Source organism: Pongo pygmaeus, chromosome 13 (assembly GCF_028885625.2).
Source record: "Pongo pygmaeus isolate AG05252 chromosome 13, NHGRI_mPonPyg2-v2.0_pri, whole genome shotgun sequence".
NCBI lineage: Eukaryota > Metazoa > Chordata > Mammalia > Primates > Hominidae > Pongo > Pongo pygmaeus.
Genome location: NC_072386.2, coordinates 81,379,489 through 81,402,199, shown reverse-complemented (window position 1 = coordinate 81,402,199; position 22,711 = coordinate 81,379,489). Strand labels below are relative to the sequence as shown.

The window sequence follows — 22,711 nt, the reverse complement described above, 5'->3', positions numbered from 1 at the left end:
AACATCAAAGTGGGCTTTTTTCTATCCATTCAAAGTGACTCTACAGGCCGGGCGCAGTGGCTCACACCTGTGATCCCAGCACTTTGAGAGGCTGAGGCAGGCGGATCACCTGAGGTCAGGAGTTCCAGACCAGCCTGGCCAACATGGTGAAACTCTGTCTTTACTAAAAATACAAAAATTATCTGGGAGTGGTGGCGGGCGCCTGTAATCCCAGCTACTCGAGAGGCTGAGGCAGGATAATCTCTTGAACCCGGGAGGCGAAGGCTGCAGTGAGCCGAGATCGCACCACTGCACTCCAGCCTCGTCTGGACTCCGTCTCAAAAAAAAAAAAAAAAAAAAAAGTGACTCTACAGTCCAGTTTAAAAAAAAAAAGCCTCAATATTCACTGTATCAGTAGAAAGGGAGATTTACGATTCCTTAAACTTGCATGTCGGCAACAGGAGGAAGTGATGAACTAACACCACCAGCTCAGCTCAGACACCGTCTTAGTAAGATCCACGTTCCCACCACCTCTTCTTTCAAACCAGGGACAATTCGTGATCAGAAACTGCCAGGAGGTGGGGGCCTTAGCCCCTTGCCCTCCAAAGCCCCCACAGGATAGAAAGCAACATAAGACAAAAGGGAAAGAACAGAGGCTTCTATATCTATCCCTGCCTCACCTTCCCCAAAATGCCCCCTCTCTCTGTGATGTTCCATAACTGATGCAAAAGAAACCAGTAACAATGCATTTTTCTCCACCAAAAGGCTTGTAGTGGGTGTCAGGACTCAGAGGTTAGGAAGCACACAGGGCTTCTAGGAGGGAGAGTATGAGGAGAGGAACCCCACTTTAGGTTTCTAACTAACTCAGTGGGTTCCTGAACAGCACCCAGGCTGCAGACACAGTACTAAGGGAGTGTCATTTCATAGAAATGGAAGTCCTGATAGGGGAACACAAAAGCGGAACAGAGTCCCATTTAAAATAGCAACTTCCTTCGGCCTTTAAAGTACAGATGATTTCATCAACTCGCATGAAATGCATAAGGACAAGGGAACGTACACTTCAACAGACTCTTGATCACGTTTGCAGGGATTTTCACTGATGCTTGGTGGGGGTCTCTTTATTTTTTTTCTTTTAAGTATAAGAGGTCCCCAAGCCTCTCCCCAACCCGGACGGACCACCATGGTGTCATTAACAGAGCAATGTCTGGCTCTCACTGAACACCTGTGGGGCCAGCACAAACACACTGTCCACAATTCCCCCAAGACCAAGTGTGAGCCTGTGTGGTCAGGAAGGCGCTCAGAGGAAGAGAATTTAACAGACACGCGAAGAGTAAGAGCTGAGCGAGGTGAGACCACCACATCCTTCTGCTCAGAGTGCCTCACAGTGCTGAATACTTTGTTTTTGTTTTTTTGAGACAGGGTCTCGCTCTGTTGCCCAGGCTGGACTACAGTGGCATGATCTCAGCCCACTGCAGCCTCGACCTCCTGGGCTCAAGTGATCCTCCCACTTCAGACTCCTCCCAAGCACCTCAGACTCCCAAGCACCTCAGACTCCCAAGACCTGAGCCACCACACCTGGCTATTTTTTGCAGTTTTTGTAGAGACAGGGTTTCGCCATGTTGCTCAGGCTGGTCTCAAACTCTTGAGCTCAAGTAATCCGCCTACCTCGACCTCCCACAGTGTTAGGATGACATGCGTGAGCCACAGCACCCAGCCAAATACTTGTTTTCAGAGCATAATGCTCAGAGCTCATTTATGTGTCAAACAGAAATTGAGAAATAAGCTAGACCCTGGAGACGAAAACAAAAAGAGATCTGGGCAGAAAATGTCCAGTGTGAACCTGGAACAGATTCCAGAGAGCAAGAAAGCTACCCCACACTGCGAGGTCTCAGGAGGCAACCCAAACAGGCTGCTGTTGACCGTGGATGCGACAATTTGAGCATGCGGTAGGGGTTTCACTGTGATGGGTCATAGAAGAGCAAATATCTTTAAATCTATGACTTCACTGTGACACTAAAAATCAATCAAAAAACTCACTCTTGCCCTCCAGAGGGGAAACTGACTCATTAACTCATTATTCTGAAAACTGGTAAATAAAGGCAAAGATTCCAAGCATCGATTCTGCATTTCCCAAAGGAACTGGGACCTCTACGGACCAAAATAGCTGGTGATGGGCACTTCCCCTTTTATACGATTTCCAGCTAACAAGTGGAGAAGAAGAGGTAGAATCAGAATATTGCGTTTTGCAATCTTTGATGAGAAGAGGATCTAGACTTCGCTGGTGAAAGGCCACCGAGACTCAGGAGGAGGAACGCCTGCCTCCATGGAGAAGCCCACCTCTCACGGCCCCGAGTCGGGTGAGCCTAGACCTGACACCCAGCTGGGGATGTGAAGACAGAGGTGCATGCTAAAGACACCGTGAGTGGAGCTGGGTGTGCTGGCACATACTTATAGTCCCAGCTACTCAGGAGGCTGAGGCAAGAGGATCACTTGAGTCCAGGAGTTTGAGGCTGCAGTGAGCTACAATCAAATTTTAAATTCGGTTTGATTTTTAAAAACGTTTAAGGACACCGAGGACTCAAGAGCAATATGAAGGGTGGGACACAGGATGGGCTGTGCAGAGTAGCTTTCTCAGGAAGGAAACTGAGGCTGGCTCCCAGAAGCAGAGACTGAATGGACAGGGTGACCAGCTGCAATGGATTGGGACAGCGTGGTTGCAACCTGATTCAAACTAAACGTTTGAACCAACTAAACAAGCATCATCCACAAGAGTCGGTGAAATATGAACACTGGCTGAATGTATGATGATGTAAATTTTGGAGAAGCTATTTCTGGTTATTTGCACGACAAGGGGCCCTTTCCAATAAGAGATACCCAGATGAAGAATGTGGTGTCGGGATCTGCCTCAATGCCCCAGGAAGTGGAGGGCACTGTAGGCAAGACTGAACACCTGGCCTTGCATAAGCTGCAGTGGGCACAGGGCTCATGGCATAGCTGTCTCTGCTCATAGTTATGTTTGAGATTTTTTTCATAATAAAAAGCTCAAAAACAAAAAAAGCAAAGAAGGTGGTCCCCGGGTGAACTGCTGGTGGACACCCAAAGATGGGGCTGCATGGTCACAGCTACAGAATGGAGGTTCCAGGTAAGTCAGCCCCCAGCCCCACAGTGGGGCCAGGAGAGGCTGCCCACTCAAGCCGGGCTGTGTGGACATGCAGGGGAGCCCAGGACGTACCTCATGCTGCTTCTCGGAGATGTTGAGTGCGTTCACAGCGAAGACCGCCTCCCGGGCGCCTATGTACAAGGTGTCCTTGTTCTCGCTCAGCAGTAAGGCTGAGTAGTTGTAGATGTCCGGCTCATGAAATTGCACCAGGCGCACCTCTGTGGGATGCAAGGGCAGGGTCAAAGTGGGAGGAAGAAAAGAGCGATGGAAGCATTTTTAAACCTGAGCACATCCTAGGTCCCTGTCTCAGTGACAATGAGCAAGTCGGTGCAGTCATGTCTCAAGGGCCATGTGTTGCTGCAACAGGCACTGCTGCAGTGGAGGTGGCCTCAGTCAATGCCAGACCCACAGTGTAGCCATCAGGTGTGCACACGGGAACCACTCACAGCCCTAGAGCTCAAGCCCGGAGGTAGTATGCTCACTTTGAGGCTGTGAGTCGGACATCCCTTCCTGCTCCCTCAGATCCCACAGAGTCCCAAACCCTGCTCTGCCAGATGCTTCGTGTGATGGCCCCCACCCTCTGCCCACCCAACTCTGGTCTACATGCCTTGTCGTCCACAGATTAGGTGTACAGGAATACAATGATTTAGAATTTTCTTATTCAGGAAAAGAATGTTTTACTTCAAAATCTTCACAAAATTTCTTTTGGAGAATATATCCATCAATGCACGCAATTCTCAGTGATCACCACCACAAACTTACAGACAGAGAAACAAGTGACGTCTCTTTCCTTGTTAGGTTACTGTATCAATAGCTACTTAGGAAAATGAAGATTTGAGCAATAGCTGCTTAAGAATAATATAAATGTATCAGCATTATTTTTTTTAGGACCTGTTTCTTCAACTGTCCTGACAACAATTTGAGCATTTTGACCTTGGCTTTTTATATATTACCAAGAGTCTGCTTTATTTAAGAGTCAGGTGGGCCAGGTGTGGTGGCGGGCGCCTGTAACCCCAGCACTTTGGGAGGCAAAGATGGGACGACTGCTTGCGTCCAGGAGATCGAGGCTGCAGTAAGCTATGATTGTCCCAATGCACTCTAGCCTGGGCAACAGAGCCAGACCCTGACTTCGAGAAAAAACAGAGAGTCAGGTGTTCACGCTTTCTGTTCTAATTTTCCCATGTGGAAGAGAGATGCACACAGGCAGCAGGTCCTCTCTCAGCACAACAATGGCCTATATTGCTGACAGCTCTCAGCCACCTGCAAGCAACACCTTGCTCAGGACCCAGGGTGTAAGCTCTCAATCCACTGAGTCAGAAACCCGGGTCCCCAGACACATCCTCCAAGAGAAGAAATAATTAAAACAAAAATTAAACAGCAGGAAAGGAAAGTAGCTGGCACGAGGCTCAGCTGCACGTAGGACCAGCATCCTCATGATGCCTCACTGTTCTTCTCAGGTGCCTGGGGCAGATGCTCAGCGGGGCGGGTGCTTTGGCAGCACACTGCAAACATTACCAGGTACGAGGGAGGGAAGCTTCCTGTCAGGGGTTCCCAAATTCAGAAACCAAATCAGGAGGTCTGCACGAGCCTTGCTGAGTATCTACAGTTGTCACAGCCTCTCCCTTAGATCAGCTGCATAGGCCTGTCTGCTCAGACAAAAGTTCTCAGAGCAGAGAATCCAACAGATCACATGCCAGCATCCTCAGCCACCTGCCTGAGCATCCCAGGAAGTGGGGTTCCTGTCCCGTCCCCAGCCACCCATCTCAGCATCCCAGGAAGTGGGGTCCCCATCCTGTCCCCAGCCACCTGCCTCAGCATCCCAGGAAGTGGAGTTCCTGTCCCATCCCCAGCCAGCCGCCTCAGCATCCCGGGCAGTGGGGTCCCCGTCCCGTCCCCAGCCACCCGCCTCAGGATCCCAGGAAGTAGAGTCCCTGTCCTGTCCCCAGCCACCCGCTTCAGCATCCCACGAAGTGGGGCTCCTGTCCCGTCCCCAGCCACCCACCTCAGCATCCCAGGAAGTGGGGTTCCTGTCCCGTCCCCAGCCACCCACCTCAGCATCCCAGGAAGTGGGGTCCCTGTCCCGTCCCCAGCCACCCAGCTCAGCATCCCAGGCAGTAAGGTCCCCATCCCAGGCAATCAGCACCCCTGCAGGCTTCGTCGCTCACCTCTGTGCTCCCAGGTGATCCGGGGTATGGGTGCAAATGCCATTGCTGTCCCAAACATCACTGCAAGGGCCATAAGCAGCCCCCTAATGGGGGTGCACATCCTCATCAGGTAGAGGCAACCCCAGGGGCTTCAGCAGCAAAGGCTCACGGCAGCAGGTGGCCGGGCAAGTGTGCTATTGCAGATGCGGCTCAGCGCCCCAGGACCAGGGCCAGCAGCACAGCCTGGAGCTGGTGAACAGCGCGGTCCCTGAGAATCCACATTTCCCAGTTCTCCAGGTGAGGAGGGGTCGCTGTCACCACCGCAATGTCAAAGCCCACTTGATACTTCTTCAGGGCCTCAGAAGAAATGCTGGAAGGACATGAGAAAGAAGAGGCGGGACCCGTGGTGAGTGATGACCTGCTTCTCACTGCTCTGTAGCCCCTCTGCTTGCCCTGGGTCCTCACCCGGGTCCATCTGCTGAGGAACACAGAAGGCAGCGGGGGACAAAGAGAGTCTTAGAAGTGGACAGCTCAACGGACACAGGAAAGCGAAGCCAGGGTCTTCAGGAGTCAGTGCTTCCCGCTCCTCCAGCTCCCAGCCCAGAACGCAGGACAGACACATGGAGGGGACCTGGTGTGGGGCACCCGGCAGACACACATGGCCGGCTGGCTGCCCAGCTTCCTTCCTGTGTGGCTGCTGTGTCCAGCTGGTAATGAGATGAAAATGAAGGAAGAGAACTCGGGTTTCAGTTTCCCTTAGAGACTCTGCCTTTGTAACGCTCAGCGAGGAAACAGCCAGAAAAACCAGAGGCTGCAGAGAGAGCTAAGATGTACATGTGAGTGCGCATGCATGCACACACACAACATATGCGCACATATGCGCACACACATGCACAGATGTACACCTGTACAAACACACACACGTGAGGCCTCACCACGCAGGAGTGTCTGACCTCCTGCCCCAAATGGGACCCTGCTAGCTCTTCCAGTCTCACTTGAAGAAGTCTGTGTACCACAGAAACGGTGGTAACTCACTCTGATTTGCCCAGTAGGAAGTAGCCCTTAGTAAAAGAACAGGCTTAATGCTGCTTAGTGAAATTTTGGGGCTGGTGGTGGGAGAGGCGTGCACAGGCCTCCTGGCCCCATCTCTCATATCTCCAACATTCTCTGATGACTGCATGGCTACTGTCCTGGTGTACCTTTGCTGGGCCCCACAGCCTAGCCCGCCACAGGACTGGCCCAAGGGGGTCTAGGACCTTGATCTGGGGCCAGCTGCACCCCTGGGTTCACTCTATGAGAATGTCCTGAGCTGGGCACCCAGTGATTGGGCACTTTCACATTACACTTCTGTAAACAGTTCACTCAAAACAGCAACCTGGGATCCCTGAGTCCCTTGCTCCCCCTTCTATCCAGGAGTCCTGTGAGGGTCATGGAACAACCACACCCCTGAGCTCCAGACTCCAGAACCCCACTCCTCCCCACCACCTCCACATGCCGCCTTCCACACCCAGCCAGACACAGCCGAAACGGAACTTCACTCTGCTTCCAGCCAATTCCTACAGTCCGTGTCCCCACCTAAAAAAAAGCACCAGCAGTCAGGGGCCGACCCCATCTACCTCTAACCCCACTCCCACCCCCAATCCATAGATGGTGCTGCTGCTCAGCCTCAAACGCATCTGGGGCTTGTCTCCTTCTGTCCATCACCACCACCATCACTCATCTGGGCAATGCTCACCTCTCATCCTGGCCTCTTACTTCCTTACCTCGCTTCCACTCTTGCTTCCGTGGTAGAGATCACTGGCTTCCTGCCCCAGCATCCATGTTCCTGAACCCTTGCTAACAGAATCCCGAGGTTACTTGAGTTGGCAGTGTGCCCAGCTCACTATATCTCCCAGCTTCTCTGGTGAGAGTTCTGGCCAAAAAAACTGTATGTGGAATTTATTAGATGGCAATTACAGGAAAGCTCTTTAAAAGAGGCTGATTCAGCTAGCAATTCCCTCAGTCCTTCTTCCTGCTGCTGCCTGGAACTAGAATGTGATGGCTGGAGCTCTGGCAGCCATGCTGTGAACATGAAGATAAAAGCCTCATTCTAAGAATGGCCAAGTGAAACCCACAAGAGCCTATGAGACCCTGATAACATAATGGAGACTTTGCACTTGCTTTCTGCTATTTATTAGCAAGTCTATGCAGATTTGCTAATAAAATTGTTAAAATCTTTAAATTACTTGCTTGCAGATTTTTGTTACCAACAAATACCATTCCAAACTGACACAACCTCCCTCCAGTCCACTGCCACAAAGTAGCAGTGGCCAAAGTCATGCTCTTATCATAAATCCAGATCATATCCTTTCCCCGTGTGAAATGTTTCAACACCTTCTCATCACTCAGAATAAGGCCCACATTTTCATCATGGCCAGCAAGGCCATGGACAATCCTACTCTACCTCCATCCAACTGCTCCTCATCCACACTCCCTCCACTGCACTGTCCTGGCTACACCTGAACACACAGGGCTCGGCCCCTCTGCAAGGCTGTGTAACGGCTGTCTCTCCTGCCTGTCAACACCATTTAGAACATTTCCAGATGTGTCTGTTCTGAAGTTGCCGGTCTAAATCCCACTGCACAGTCTCATTCATCTGAGAGGCTTTTCCTCTGTATAACTGATCGGTAATTAGGAGTGGCTCCCAAAAGCTGCTCCACTTTGAGCTCCCAAACCAGTAATGGTTTCTACATAGGCTCCCAATGAAGAAGACTCAATAAATTATAGGTTCAGATCTTCTGAATTCCAGGCACATTTGCAGTTCCTTGCCATAATGGTGTCACTTTTTGTTTGCAAAACAGAAGTAGACCTACTTGGCCTACAAAGTTGTGAGAATTATCTGCCAAATCATATTAATATATAACTAATCAATTAGCATCTGATAATAATAATGTTTATTGCTCTGACAAATATGAATGGAGCTCCTGCTAAGCCTGGAACAAACCAGCCCTGGCCCCACAGAACCCACACCCTGGAGTGGGGCTGAGTGAAAGCAACCAGCCCAGGACCTGGCACACAGAAACATCCCATGCCCCTCCAGGGTCCTGCTGCCCTTGCTCTTCTCAGTCCTCATTGCATGTGATGACAGACATGAGAAAGGATGGTAACAGTGGTGACAAGCTGTCCACAGTCCCTCAAGAGAAAAGCTCCCATTAAAAACCATCTACCCCTCCTTTTGGAGCAATGATCCCCTGGCATTTTAAGGATGCGTCCTTTCTCCCGTTCCATGTGACAAACGTCATACAGCCAGTGAGAGCCAGAAGTGACAACGTGGCCAGGCTGCCCCATCCCTTAAAGCAGAAGAGGACTGCACACTCGCACTGTGAGAGACTTCACACTGGCTCCCGCGCCACCAGAGGAGGAGGAGGAGGAGGCAGGCCTGCGGCAGGCAGGGCCTTGGAGAGGGTTCTTGTCATGCATGCAGCAAGGACACCAGTGGCCTGGTCCATGTGCTGCAGTCCCAGCCCAGTGAAACCCAATGAACTGACATTGGCTCCTCCAAGCCACACCCAGCCCCAGGTCACAGCCAGTGCCAAGCTGTGCACAGCAAGGATAAAGCAGAAACAACCCCCCTCGTGGCATGTCCCCCAGCTGGGCAAAGGTCCATACGCACAAAAGAAACAGCAATGAGCTGCCATGGGATGGGAGAAGGCGCTCTGAAGACGGATGCGGAGCCTGCAGATGTAAGGCGTGCCAACCACACAGGAAGCCAGCAGTGGGGACAGCCCAGGGGCAGGCGAGTGGGTATACAAACCGCTACATCCAGACAGGGGAACGTTACTCAGCATTAAAAATAAATGAGCCATTAGGCCATGAAAAGACAGAGAGGAACTTTAAAGCTTATCATTAAAGAGAAAGAAGCCAATCTGTAAAAGTACATACTGCATGATCCCAACTATAGGACATTCTGAGAAAGGCAAAACCATTAAGACAGTGAAAAGATCAGTGGTTCCCAGGGGTTGGGAAGAGAGAGGGTTTTTAGGGCAGGGAAACTACGCTGGCAGGGATACTACCACAGTGGACACATGTCAGTATGCATTTGTCCAAGCCTACAGAATGTACAACACCAACTGGCAATCCTAATGTCCAGATACAGATGTCGGGTGATAAGGTACCTATGTGGGTTCACCGACTGTAGCAAAGGCACCACTCTGGGGGGGGGATTCTGAAAATGAGGGGGCTGTGCATGTGTGGGGAAGGAGCGTATGGTAAATCTCTGTACCACCTTCTCAATTTTTCTATGAACCTAAAACTGATCTAAAAAATAAAGTCTATTAAAATCAGTAACAACAAGGAACAGGCCTAGGAGTTCCTTGCCAGTCACAAAAGAAGCCTCTGTGAGGGTTCATGGCCTGGACACGTTAAGGAAGTGAGTGCCCACACCGGAGGGCTAGGAGCAGAGACGCAAGGCCCACAGGGCCCAGTTCATTTCGGGTCAAATACCAAAAATGCTGGGTCACTGTGGGAGAGATATGGTTTGCATGGGATCTAATTGCTATCTAGATCCCCCGACTGCAGTCAGTCCTCTGCGTATCCCAATAAGCATGCTGGGGTCAGGCCAGGCTAAGAGTCCAGAGTCAGGAGATGGGAGAACACAGAGATTTATCTCCACTCTCTCTGGAAACCCAATGAAATGACTCTCAAAGGATATGAACTTTAAGGATAAAAATGGAGGATGGAGGTGACTTTGGAATCTATTAATAGGTGAGCAGTAACCAATGGTGTGCTGGCAAGCTGTAACTGGCTCTCCACGGGGTGGGCAGTGGGGGTAAGGTGGGGGGTGCCCAGCTTGCAGCACACGCTGATTTCTGTGGTGTAAATGCTGCTTTCGAGCTCCCAGAATGATGCCGCTGAACTGGGGAGAGGTGCACAGCAGCACCCAGCACACGGCACTGCCACGTCAGATACAAGAGGCAAGTAACTGCAACCACACACGATACTAGAAAGGAATGAGTTCTGAGTATTTTACCTTTTTAAATATAATTTGTTTCATTTTAAGTCCACATATTTAATTTTTAACACTGGCTGTGTTTACCACCAACCCTGTCACACACCACCAGAGCTGACTGATTTGAATTTCAGACCAGAGTTGAGCCAGGGCCTGGAAAAAGTCACAAAGAAACACAACCTGGAAAATGGAAGCAAGCTTAAAAGTAAAATGTGATGAAAGAAATGAAAGGCTGGAAAGTAAACTAAAGAGGTTTCCTAGAAGTTACACATGTAGCAGAGATGAAAAAAGGGGGAACAGACGACTAGATGATCCATTCAGGAGTCCCACACGGAACTGGCAGGAGCTCCGGGAAAAAAATGAGGAATTATTAAAGCAGTAATAAAAAGAAAATAACTAGAACAGAAGGACCTGAGCTTTCGGAATAACAGCGCCTAGGAGCACAGTGAATGAAAGGAACCCGCCCACACCAGACACATCATCCTGAAATGAGGGTTACATGAGGCTTCCAGAAAGAAACAGGCCACAAAGAAATTACCTCTGAGTGCCCCACTGGAGGCAGCAGAGCAACGCCTTTGAATCCCAGGGAAGATGACTTCATACCTAGAATTCCCCATCTAGTCAAATTATCAATCAGTATGCGTGCAGTACAGAACATTGCTTCAAACCTACAAGTTCTCAAATGTTTTACCTCCCTCAGCTTCTTTCTCAGAAAGCTACTGCAGGATTTGCTCCACCAAAACAAGGGAGCTGCTTCCCAGGTCTTCTTTCTTAGGAAGTGAGTGGAGGAGAGGCAGAGAGAGCGGGGAGCTGGGGAGCAGGCAGAGGCTCCAACGGGGCGGGGCAGGAGAAGGCACAGTGGATTACTGATTGCATCTGTGGCTTTGTTCTCAGAAATGCATTTTAAGGCTCTGGCAGAATCTGAAGATGAATTAGAACAGACACACAGATTAGAAAATGAAGTTATTAACCCTAGGGGAAGCAAGAGTGACCCATGAATAGAAATGTAACCAGAGTGTACTTATCACTGCCCAGCTGCTCAACCCCCATGACAAAAATTACAACTAACTCCACTGGGGGTCTGGGGCAAGAAAGAGAGGGAAGGGGAGGGGACAAGAGTCGGAGAACACAATCCTGTCTTCCATCATAATACAACATCTAAGATGGAAAAGTCAGGAAATGTAGGCGTATCTAGTTTGAAGGAAAACACCAAAATGGTGAAAATAGTTGAAACTCACTGTCTCAGGGCAGCAGGGAAGGGACAAAGGGACAATACAAGCAAGTGCTGCTTCCTCTCTCAAGTTAAATAAGAACTATTTCACTTTAAAATTACCTGCATTAATTACTTTCATAAAATGAATTAACCTTAAAAAGACATCCATGTTCTGGTTCCTCACAGCCTGGGGAAAGCAGCCCAGTGGATCCAGAAGCAGAAGACACCACCCCCTGAAGGGAGGCTCCCAAGAACAGGAAGAGTGAGCTGCCTCTGTGCAGAGCCTGGGTCCCAAGGACAGCCACATTTGGGGGCTCAAACACGCTGTAAAAATAGGATTGTTCATCGCAAAGCCGAAGCGCTGGGCAGTGGCACAGGATTTAATGCAGAATGGCAGCTCCTAATGTGGCCAGCCTCTTCCACTCCACTCCTGCCCCCTCCTTCTGATGCACCCCACCCCTCCCAGGCTGCCTCACAGCCTTGGCACTTGTTGCTCCCTCTTCTAGACTGTTCTCCCCCCAGGAGCTGCTGGTGGCTGGCTCCATCCCACAGTCACTCTTTGCCTCCCCTGACCCCCACACTCCATCCCCCTCTGTGGTATTGTTTTCATAGCACTTGGCCTAAGGACCTGAAAACGCCTCCCTGACTTAGTTGAGGCAGAACAGGAGAAACACAAACATCCCAGTGAGAAGACTCGGGCCAGACCTGGAGAGGACAAAGGTAAGGCGCCAAGAGTGGAAAGTTCCACAAAACAAAATCGCCAGTGAAGAGAGATTTAAAACAAATCTTGTAATAGTATCCACAACCAAACCCAGGGATGGCAAAGCCATCCCCGAACAAATGTGGCTGAGATAAGGTATTTCCAGGAGTGTCAGCAGGTGCCCAGGTGGAAGCCAGCAGGTTCTCCTGGGTGGCTTTAAATGGTTACAAAGGACTGTCAGGACTGGTGCTGTTTATGCAGTTACTCAAACTGGTTATGTTGAAAAGAAACCTTTTTCTTAATTGTTTTTACCTTGGACCAATCCAGACACTGCCATGTAGAGCTCAGCAGGGCATGGGCATCCCCACCTGGCTTCCAGGCCCTGCCCTGAGAACAATGATTGACCACCAGGCTTCCTGGCACGGATTTATATCCAGGTCTGCAGTGTATTCATCTCATCAGCAGACACCAGATTCTCGACGGCATAAATCAGGCCCTGCTGCTCTTCTCAAATGGCCTTTAAAACAGTCCACATGAGTAGCCAAAGGTCAGGACAGAAGACCCATGCCACACACTGCTCCGCCCAGGGAGGGCGAGGGGCCGCACATTTTCTTTGTGACATTGGAGGGTTTTTTTTTCCTTTTTCAACAAGAATGCATTGTTTCATATAATTTTAAAGTTGCTTTAAGCAAAGCACACACCACACTCACACAGATCTGCCAGCCCCACGAGTTCTTTCACAACAGTGGCTCCATAATCATTGATGGGCGTTACATTAAGGACCTCACTCTAAATAGTTAAATTAAAACAAAAGGAGAAAAAGCCCATTTTGCTGGCTTTCTTCGCCATTTCTGAGAAGCAAAGGTATCCCGCTGGGAGCTGAGCTGTATGCATGTGCATTTTGCCCTGACAGTGTGAAATTGCTGCCCTTTGCATTCAGAAAGAATGACTTGACACAGGAGCCCATTAGAAAGACAGGGTTATGAAATGTCACTCTCATTACTTACACGTAATTGAGGCTGTTCATGAGGGTGCACGAGCCCACTTTAAATGTCAGCAGAATGGAACTCGGAGGGGGCTCTGAGCCCCATACTCTTTTGCCTGTCAGTACTTGTCAGAAGGCAGCTCTCCCACCCCCAGGGGTCTTCAAATCAAGGCAGGAGGTCACAGCAGAGAAAATGGGAGTACCCAGCAACCACTGTGCATACATGTCTGCGTGTATGTATATATATGTGGACGCATGTACATCTGTGTGTATGCATCTGTGTACGTGCACGCATGTGCATCTGTATTTCTGTATGTGTGCACGTGAACCCGCATAGATATGTGCACCTATCCATGTTTGTACATTTGTACACATCTGTACAGGTGTGTTGTGTACATGTGTATGTCTGCATGTCTGCACATGCATGTGTATGTCTGTGTGCATACATATGTACACCTGTGTGTGTGCATGTGCATCTGCTTGGATCTCTGCATGTGTATACATATGTGTATGCATGGGCATCTGTGTATGTGTGTGCATAATGTATGTGTGCACCTGTGCATGTCTGTCTGTGTATATATATCCATACATATGTATCTGTGTATGCATATACATGTATGTGTGCACAGCTATATGCGCACATACGTGCATGCATCTGTGTGCGCATCTGTGTATGTGTATGCAGGCGTGTATGTGTATGCAGGCATGTATGTGTGCATCTGTGTGTGCATGTGTGTATATGTGCATCTGTGCATGTGTCACTCTGTTGCAGAACATACATTCTGATCTAGTGTTGCATCTTAGATGTGAATAGTGACTGCTGGCAAGTGTCCTGTAAGGCAGGAACCGTGAACCAAAATGCCATCTGGGGACTGTCCAGCCACCCATGTCTCGGCTCCTTCCTGGGATCAGCTGTCTGGCAGCTAGGGTAGATTACAGAGGGGACACCAGTCACTACCACATGGAAGGTGTCAGTGCTTCTGCCAGCAACTGGATGCAACACTGGCATTAAAATGCCCTGGCTGGCATCCCAGGGAAACTGAAAGGGGATCTCTGGTGACAGCTGTGGACTGGCCAATCTAACATAGGCAGTCATTACCTGGACCCCTGACCTCACTGCAAACCACTGCCTGGGGGAGCATGTTCTGGCTTATTTCTTATCTCAGGGGTTTGCCCAGATGGGGCAGGTAAAGCTTAGAGTCTCTCCAGGCCCTGCAACCAGGACAGTGGAGGACACGCACTCACCACATCTTCCCTCCCAGCTGGAAGCAGGCAGCCAGGTGCTGGGAAACAGAAGACACCGCAGCCCTCACCAACCATGCCCTGCCAGTGCCTGGCCATCTAGTATCCCCACCCTGGGATGTCCTCTGCCCCCAGAAACCCCTCTCCCACCTCCAGTTAGGGTGCTGATGTCACTGCCTTGCAAACTGAGGATAAAATGGCCTTATCCCATCAGGAATCAGGAATGGGTTTCAGGAGCTGTCTAGGTCACAAGCATAATAAACAGCTTATTGTTCCAACTTCAGTTTTCCTAGAATTAAAATGGATCCCTGGAGACCAGTGCCCCAGCTCTGCAGGGACATGCCTAGCCCTGGACCTGTGTTGGGCTGGACTCACCCAGCAGGGCAGCTGCCAGGACCGGTCTACTTCACCCTCAAGCCACATCCCTGCAGGGGCAAGCGAGCCACAGCCAGGACATCTCAGACATGCTCTAACCCTCACCCACTTCCCAAACCCCTGGGTGCGGCATGTACAGAATGGGAAACCCAGGGAGAGACAGAGGGCGGTGGGAATGAGGAACACACGCATCCATTTATCAGCAATGCCGGCAGGACAAGCGCTATGAGGACGCACGCAGAGTGGCAGCAGGAACAGGGCCCTTCAGAGGAAGAGTAGGGACCCCTCTAAGCAGCAGCCAGCATGGCAGAGATGCAGATTGTCATGCCATTTGTGTGACATCACTCTACTCTTCAGACTTGGATACAGACAATACTGTCTTTTCTGGAGGGTGTGTGGTGTGTGCATGCATCCTTGGGCCCAAGCAGGTTAGTGCTAGCAAAAATAATCATCTTCCACTGGCCTAATGTTGACCTGCTGCCACCTCCAAGGGGGGCCAACGGTCTCCCTACTGGACACTGGCTCCCGGGCACAGTGTGGGGTTGTTCTGGGAAGTGGCTGGCCAGCCCCTCAGGGAGGACTGTGTTAACCCTGCGGCCCTAAAGGGATGCCTGGTATCATGTCTTTCAAAGGTGATACTATGGTCTGAATGTCTGGATTACCCCCAAATTCAGATGCTGAAATCCTAACCACCAATGTGATGTTTTCTGGAGAGGGAGCCTTTGGGAGGTGACTGGGTCAGGAGGGCAGAGTCTTCATGAATGGAAGTAGTGCCCCTATAAAAGGAGTCCCAGAGAGCTCCCTCACCCCTCAACCACGTGAGAAGACGCTGTCTATGAACCAGGAGGAGGGCCTTCACCAGACACCAAATCTGCCAGCGCCTTGATCTTCGACTTCCCAGCCTCCGGAATGGATAAATAAATGTCTGTTTTTATGTCACCCAGTCTGTGACATTTTGTTTGAGCAGCCTGAGCTGACTGAAACCGTGACAATTCAGGGGCTGCTGGCACCCAGCAGCGCTCAGCACCAGATAGAACCCAGCCGGCAGAGATGCTTCCAGAATGCCAAAGGTCACCATTTACACTGGTAGAGCCTCTGATATGACACTAAAACTGGTGCTTTGGTCCCCCAGAGCTTGATCTGCAGGGAGGGCAAAATTACATAAAAGACATTATATAGAAAAGTTTTGCTGTAAGTGGACTTTATTTGTATTCTTAATTTTCCACCTCTTATAAAACTGTCCTACCTTCCAAAATAATTCCAAGGGTGCTTAACTCCACAAACCAAAGGTAAATTAAAATAAAATAATTATTGTCCACAAAGCAGGCTGAAATTTAAAAGTCTGCTGCTAGTCAGTGCTGGGAAGGTGTGGGGTAAAGGACTTCTGGGTGCAATTCTGAACTATCCAGATGTCTGCACACTCTGATCCCCTGGCAAGTCTTGGGCAGCAAACTATGTGTGCACAGCTACAGGCGTGCAAAGCGACGTGTGGGAGGACCACCCTGACGCGACGTGGCAGTAAAATGTGCAACCAAAGGGGATGCTCCTCAATGAGGGGCTGGTTAACAGTCAGCCGAGGAAGACAACACCATTACAAAGACTAAAGCTGGTCTACACAAACTGCCTGTGAGCACATCACACCAAAGACAGGTGTAGAGCAACAACACGTGAGGCATGACCCACCTGTGTCAACAGAGGATGCATCAGTCTACACACAATACACACACACACAGCCATGGACACACATGGACATGCACAAACACCAGGCACAGACTCACAAGAACATACACTCCCACACACAGGGACACACAGATACCAGACACACATGCACACACATGAACGTGGACGGACAGCCAACTGTTAACAGCGGTCGCTTATAAGGAGGAGGAGGAGGAGGAGAACAGCCAGAAACTCAAGTTTTCTTGGTTTTCTAAAAAATGAATCACATTTCTATACTGCTTCTGTAAAAAAATTTAATTCATGAAGAGACTATGTTTCATCCATGCTACCCTCAAGTCAGTAGGACCAAAAATTGTAACCCACCACGTTAGTGTATGGAGCTGTGCATAATGCAATTTTTCACATGCTAATCCATTTCTTGGTTTAGGTGACTACTTCTTGCCATACCTTTGACCTTTTTTTATTTACATAAAAAATGAGAAGTGGCTTCCTTTCCCCATATATACTTCATGCTTTTTGTGACAGCAAAGAAAAAATAACAGAAGGAGCCAGTCCTCCTGGGCTCTCACAATGGAATTCTCTTACTGCTTAATACAGCACAGAGTGGATAAAATTGTCCCTGCTTTCAATTACCTTATAACTAAAGATTCCAAAATATTTTTTTATGAAGAGACCGACAAAAAACAAAACTCAAAGACAAATGACTTAAGGGAGGAAAAAGAAACTAGCAAAAAATACTTGTAAGACAAGTGCCAATTCCTAATAAATAAAGTGATTTAACAAATGTAAGAAAACAGAGCTCGCACCCCAATAGACCAGATAATAATATATCTAGCCAATAAGCACAGAAAGTGCTGTCTCCCTGGCAGTGATGCTGTGCTAATTAAAGCCGCCCTATCTAATTGGCAAGATGTGCTCTCATCACGGTCCCATGCATAGGAACCATGAAAGTCTACGCTGGCAGCAGGACTCTTTAAAAGCCAGCAGAATAAAAAACCTTGTGGGGGCCCATTCATGATACTTGAGTAATATGAAAATGATGAAGGAAAGATGGGGTTTTACTTTTGTTTTTACAAATTAAGCTGGTTATTTCTTTCTCCTCTGAAACTGAAAATGCATGGCTTGGAATGGACCAAAATTAAGATTAAACACAAAATGGCCCCACTCTGAGGAGGGTGACCTAGAGAGCACTCTTATTACACCACACCTTACCAGCCACCTCCCTGCACGCTCCAAAAGAAGAAAGTAAGCTTTCTGGTGCAGGCATCAGGGGCCATCAGCCGCGGAGCTGCCACAAGCCCAAGATCCAGCGGGAGGAGAGGCCGAGAGAGCAGGGAAGAATAGGGGGAGCTGGGACAAGCAGTGGCAGAGCAAGAACAGAGACAGACCATCACTGTGGGTGCCCAGCACCCACCTCCCCATGCTGGGCCCAAGGGATGGCAGCCAAGTCTGAAGCTTTGCCCCACGGGATATCAGGTACCAAGGGACCAAGCAACCAACCACCTGCCAGATCCAACTGAGGCCTCTACACATTATCAACTCTGCTCAAATGAAATTACAGATCATGAATAAAGTGGTTTTACCTGTATCTTATGCCTCTTGAAGCTTTCCAGTCGTTTCTAGAAAGAAGTCTTCAGAAATCTTTGCTGTGAAAATAATGGGAAACAAGGCTATTTAAGCCCTTAAATTGTGCATCCACTTAAACTCAGCAACACTCCTAGAAAGGCACTGAAAACAAATTATTGTGAGTTTAAACCTTCTAGACTTCCTTAGACGCAGGATCAGCTTGGCTTGTATGTGCTGGGGAAGACAGCGCTGGGGCAGACAGGAGGGAGGGGCTGTGCAACCGCCCACCCACGAACAGAAGGGAACGGCAGCCCAGCCCGTCACCCGGTGCTAGAGATGAGCCCCAGGACCCGACCAGGTGCACTTTCTTGCAAAATAAGCCATTCCAGTTAGCAGAGTCTGTGAACCAAAAAAGTACTATCTAATTGTCTATTAGCTCCAGATATGTATCCTTTAAAATTCATCTTCATGAGGCAAAGAAGGAAAAAGCAGAAACACATATAGCATAATTACAAGAACTAAAGAGCTGTTCATCTTCCTTTATTTTTGGATGGCTGGTTTTCAGCCAAACAGAACGATGTCCACCGTGGTGTGGCAAGGTTCCATAGCATGGCTGTCACTCCTTTGCAGTGTGGGAGATCAGCCTCAAGACAGGGATCGTGGGGTGCAGTAGCAGCACCAACAATTAGATCAAGAGAATCAGAATCGCAAAACCAGAGCCACGTGCAGGACTGCAGATGCTCAGGAGCCGACGCTGATCCCTCCATGATTCTATTAATACAGGAGCCTCAGACTCCAGCATATTCTGTGGTAAGGAGGGTTTCTTTTTTGTTTGCCTTTTGCTTTCAAAGCTTATATGATCACGGCTCTTTTTTTGAAGCCAGCTGGGAAGGAGGCGGCTCTCCCTGGAAACGCAGGTGTAAAGCCCCCGTCCCTCCCACCCAGGCCCCTCACTGGACGGCTCCCTCCTCTACAGACGCCCTGCACACCCCTCCCCAGGGAGCAGAACCTTAGACACGGCCATCCAGGCACACAACATCCGGTCCCCCCGCCCCTCGGGGCTGACACATCCTCTGAACCCTGAGTAGGCACCTGAGGTTAGCAAATGAACCGCGAGGGCAGTGATCAGAAATGATCACGATTCATCAGGCCCCACCACAGTGGAGCTTCCAGAGACTGATACTGGGGTCTTCCCTCCAGCAGTGGATGGCTCTTAATGGCCAATTTTATAAGCAAAAGTAGGTTCACATGAGCAGCTATGAGAATCCTGGAAAAGGCCACATCCACCCAGGACCTGACACCGACATTTCCTGTTGAAACTCCTGGGGCAGGGCTGGGCATTTGGGCACAACTGCTGGACAAGCAAAGAGGGAAAGTCCACGCTGCTGTGGGCACCTGCAAAGTGCCACATCACTTGTTTCCACGAGGCTTTCCTGTCACACGGGAGGGAGAGGGGACAGTGGCCGCCCGGAGACTGTGCCAAAAAACAGTTGAAGGCAACAAAGGCAGAGATTCATACATAAATAAGAGGCATAGGTAAATAATGTGAATATCAAGGATTTTAAAACTGAAAAACTGGCCAGGCGCTGTGGCTCACGCCTGTAATCCCAACACTTTGGGAGGCCGAGGCGGGTGGATCACTTGAGGTCAGGATTTCAAGACCAGCTTGACCAACAAGGCAAAACCCCGTCTCTATTAAAAAAAAAAAACAAAAATTAGCTGGGTGTGGTGGTGCACACCTGTCATCCCAGCTACTTGGGAGGCTGAGGCAGGAGAGTCGCTTGAACTCAGGAGGTGGAGGTTGGAGTGAGCCAAGATTGCGCCATTGCACTCTGGCCTGGGTGACAGAAAAAGACTCCGTCTCAAAAAAAACAAAAAAACACCTGAAAAACTTCTATTTTTTAGAAATGAAATAAGCCTTTGTCACTTTAATAAAGACCCAGAACTGCTCATCTTGTGGTTTAAAACACTTATCATATTCACGGTAATTTTGTGGCATCCAACAACAAATGTCAGCAGGTCTGGATTCTCATCTCAATCGCCTCCAACAACTCCACCTGAACACCGGCATCCTCGTGTCCTGCCTCCCAGCTGGGGGTTCATATCTAGCCTCCAAAAACAGCTGCCAGCCCCAAGGTTGCTGAGTGGGAACACACTTCCTTTCTTACTGAATTGCCCAGGCCCCAACCCCGCGTTGCCTTCACCCTACAGGTACAGGGTTTGTTTCTTCTTTCTCAGCGTGCAACCCCACAGTTATGAGTTACCTGGCTTAAAAATGCAAACCCACATTTCTCATGTAATTACTCATCATGCTGTTTTAACTCATACCTCCCCACTCCTGACAGCACAGGTAAAAAGAATCCAATGGCCTGTTCACCAAAAGCAATGAAATTAATTAGAAGAGAGAGAAGCATTTCCCTCTCATGGCCATCACATCCTCTCCTGGTGCACCCCCTCTAGTGCAGCCTTGCGAACAGGTATTTAGTGGTCGCTGATGGCAGAAGGACAGAGCCACAGGCAGCGCCTTCATCTGGCCTCCATCCTGCAAACATGACCTCGCCTTCTGGGCGTCTTCCCTAAGCAGGGACCTGGTGTTCTTCAGCACACAGAGAAGACAAGTGGGATGAAGCAAGAGCAAGGGGCTCTGCAATCAGAGGAACCTGGGTTCCAGTGCTGGCTTCTCCAAGTTGTGTGCTACTGAGGGAAGTTACTGAGCCTCTCTGGGCCTCTGTTTCCTTATCCAAAAAGTGGGCATACTAATACTGCCTGTCTCATTTGGTTATGAGGATCCATGACTAACCATAGTTAATGCTTCCTAGTGCTTTCCTAGGTGCCCGATGCTGTTTAAGCACTGGGAGGCATTAACTATCATTCTTACCACCTGTGAAATGAAGCCAGTTATACCTGCCTAGCTAAGAAGACTCAGAGAGATATAACAAGCAGGGTGCAGCTGTTAGCACATCTAACAACCCCTACTGCCAGGGACTGTGGGCTCCACCAGCCTCCTCCTGCACACACGGGGGATTGGGGCTTCCCCAGGTCCACATAGACTCCTGGGAGCAGGGCTTAGGAAAACTGTGACAGGCAGCGCTGCTGTGGCTGTGGACGGGGAGGGGGCTGTGAGCCCCTTCTGCTCAATCTCCTCATCCTGGCCCAGAAGCAGGTAAGGAAGTTCCGGGGGCAGAGAGCAATGGGGGACCTTCCGCTGAAATTGGCACTCCAGCACACACCTCGATGGGGTAGGCATGCATATTACAACACAATACCATTACACTCTGCTGAGCAGGGCACCCATGAGAAAGGCTGGCTACAAAGTACACAGAGAGGGCCTAGAGGACACGTTCCTGCGCCCTGCTGGGCAACACCTGCCAAGAAGCTACATCCAGAACCTCTGATCCAGCAGTTCTCTACCAAGAATTCAGTATGGATATACCCCATGTGTGCAAGATGACTGGAATGAGGCTATTCAATAGGTAAACTCCAAAGACACCCAGAAGTCCACCAGTGTGTGTGCGTCTATGTACATGGGTACACACAGATACAGCATAGACGTTTTCTATACAAATTATAGCACATCCAGAGGATGGAATACTACGCAACTGCTAAAAAGAATAAAGCTGCAATTGTATGAAAGGGCATTGTTCAGTAAAAAGTAAGGTTCCCAAAAATGTGTGTAGTATGTTTCCATCTGTGCAGGCACATGGTGTGTGACCGTGTGTATGTGCATGTGTGTGAATGGGTGTGCACACAGGCTCATCAGAAGGATGATTCAAGAGATCACAATTTAATCAAGAACCTGCTAGCAGCAATGCCTATAGAGAGAATTTGATCTGCGAAAGGAGTGTGCTTCATTTTTCACGATTTGGATTCTTTAGAACTATTCGAATTCTTTCCTTAATCATGTGGTTTTCTAACTAAAATATTTTAAATCTGATATCAAAAGTAAAATACAGTAATTGTAGAAAACTTGAAAAATTCAAGAAAGGCAAGAGAACACATTCCTGACAATCTCTAAAAAGGTTATACAGGTTATAATGCTGGTTAAAGTAAGATCCCAGCTCGGGTGTCTTCTGTACTAACTTTACTAAGAGGAAGATTTCATCAAAATGGAAATTTTTAAGAACAGCAGACAGACATGACATACATTTCTGGTCTTTCTGGCATTTTGGTGAATTCCTCATTCTAAGAAACTCTGACTCATTCACTCAACAGTCACTACTAGAGGGCGTGGGGTGAAGGTGTGAGTCAGATAAAGACTGTAGACTCCCAGCCCCTGGTTTCTGGCTTGGGGAGGGCAGGCCACAGCAACTGCACAGGATGGTGGGGTGGGGGGCCTGCTGGCTCTGTAACACGGGAAGTGGGACAGGCAGACTGGCAGCCATGCAAGATGAGACCTGAAGTCCAAGAGAGAGGCTGGAGCCTACCGGCTGGTAGAGGGAGAGGGCCCGTGTGGGTCACGTCCCGGTCCTGTGTGTCCCTGCCCCGAGCACCATGCGTGTGCATCCCCGTGCCATTTATTACATGGTGCCCTCAGCAGCCTGTCACGGCTGTGCAACATTCCATAATTAAATATCATAATGTGGGACATTCCGATCCTTTACAACTTTCCACTTACAATTCATTTTTCTTTAACCACCAGCAGTACCTGGCCAAGAATCTTTTCTGTCTGGAATGTTCACA

The 22,711-nt window shown here is 49.3% G+C and overlaps 1 protein-coding gene across 20 annotated transcripts in view; it reads right to left on the bottom strand.

Moving 5' to 3' along the window:
- The window catches only part of SEMA4D (semaphorin 4D), a 134,403-nt gene that overhangs the window by 37,734 nt on the left and 73,958 nt on the right, over positions 1–22,711 (bottom strand). For 13 of the 20 annotated variants that reach the window (XM_063649668.1, XM_054502197.2, XM_054502209.2 and 10 more), the window contains 3 exons: positions 18,049–18,111; positions 5,305–5,653; positions 3,212–3,357 (listed from right to left, as the gene is read on the bottom strand). In XM_063649668.1, the coding sequence (XP_063505738.1) occupies positions 3,212–3,357; positions 5,305–5,410 (252 nt within the window). In that variant the 5' untranslated portion in view covers positions 5,411–5,653; positions 18,049–18,111. Of the gene's footprint in view, positions 1–3,211; positions 3,358–5,304; positions 5,654–5,748; positions 5,981–18,048; positions 18,112–18,221; positions 18,502–18,544; positions 18,848–22,711 lie in introns of those variants that run through there. The other 7 variants (XM_054502208.2, XM_054502204.2, XM_063649664.1 and 4 more) reach the window with 4 other exon arrangements.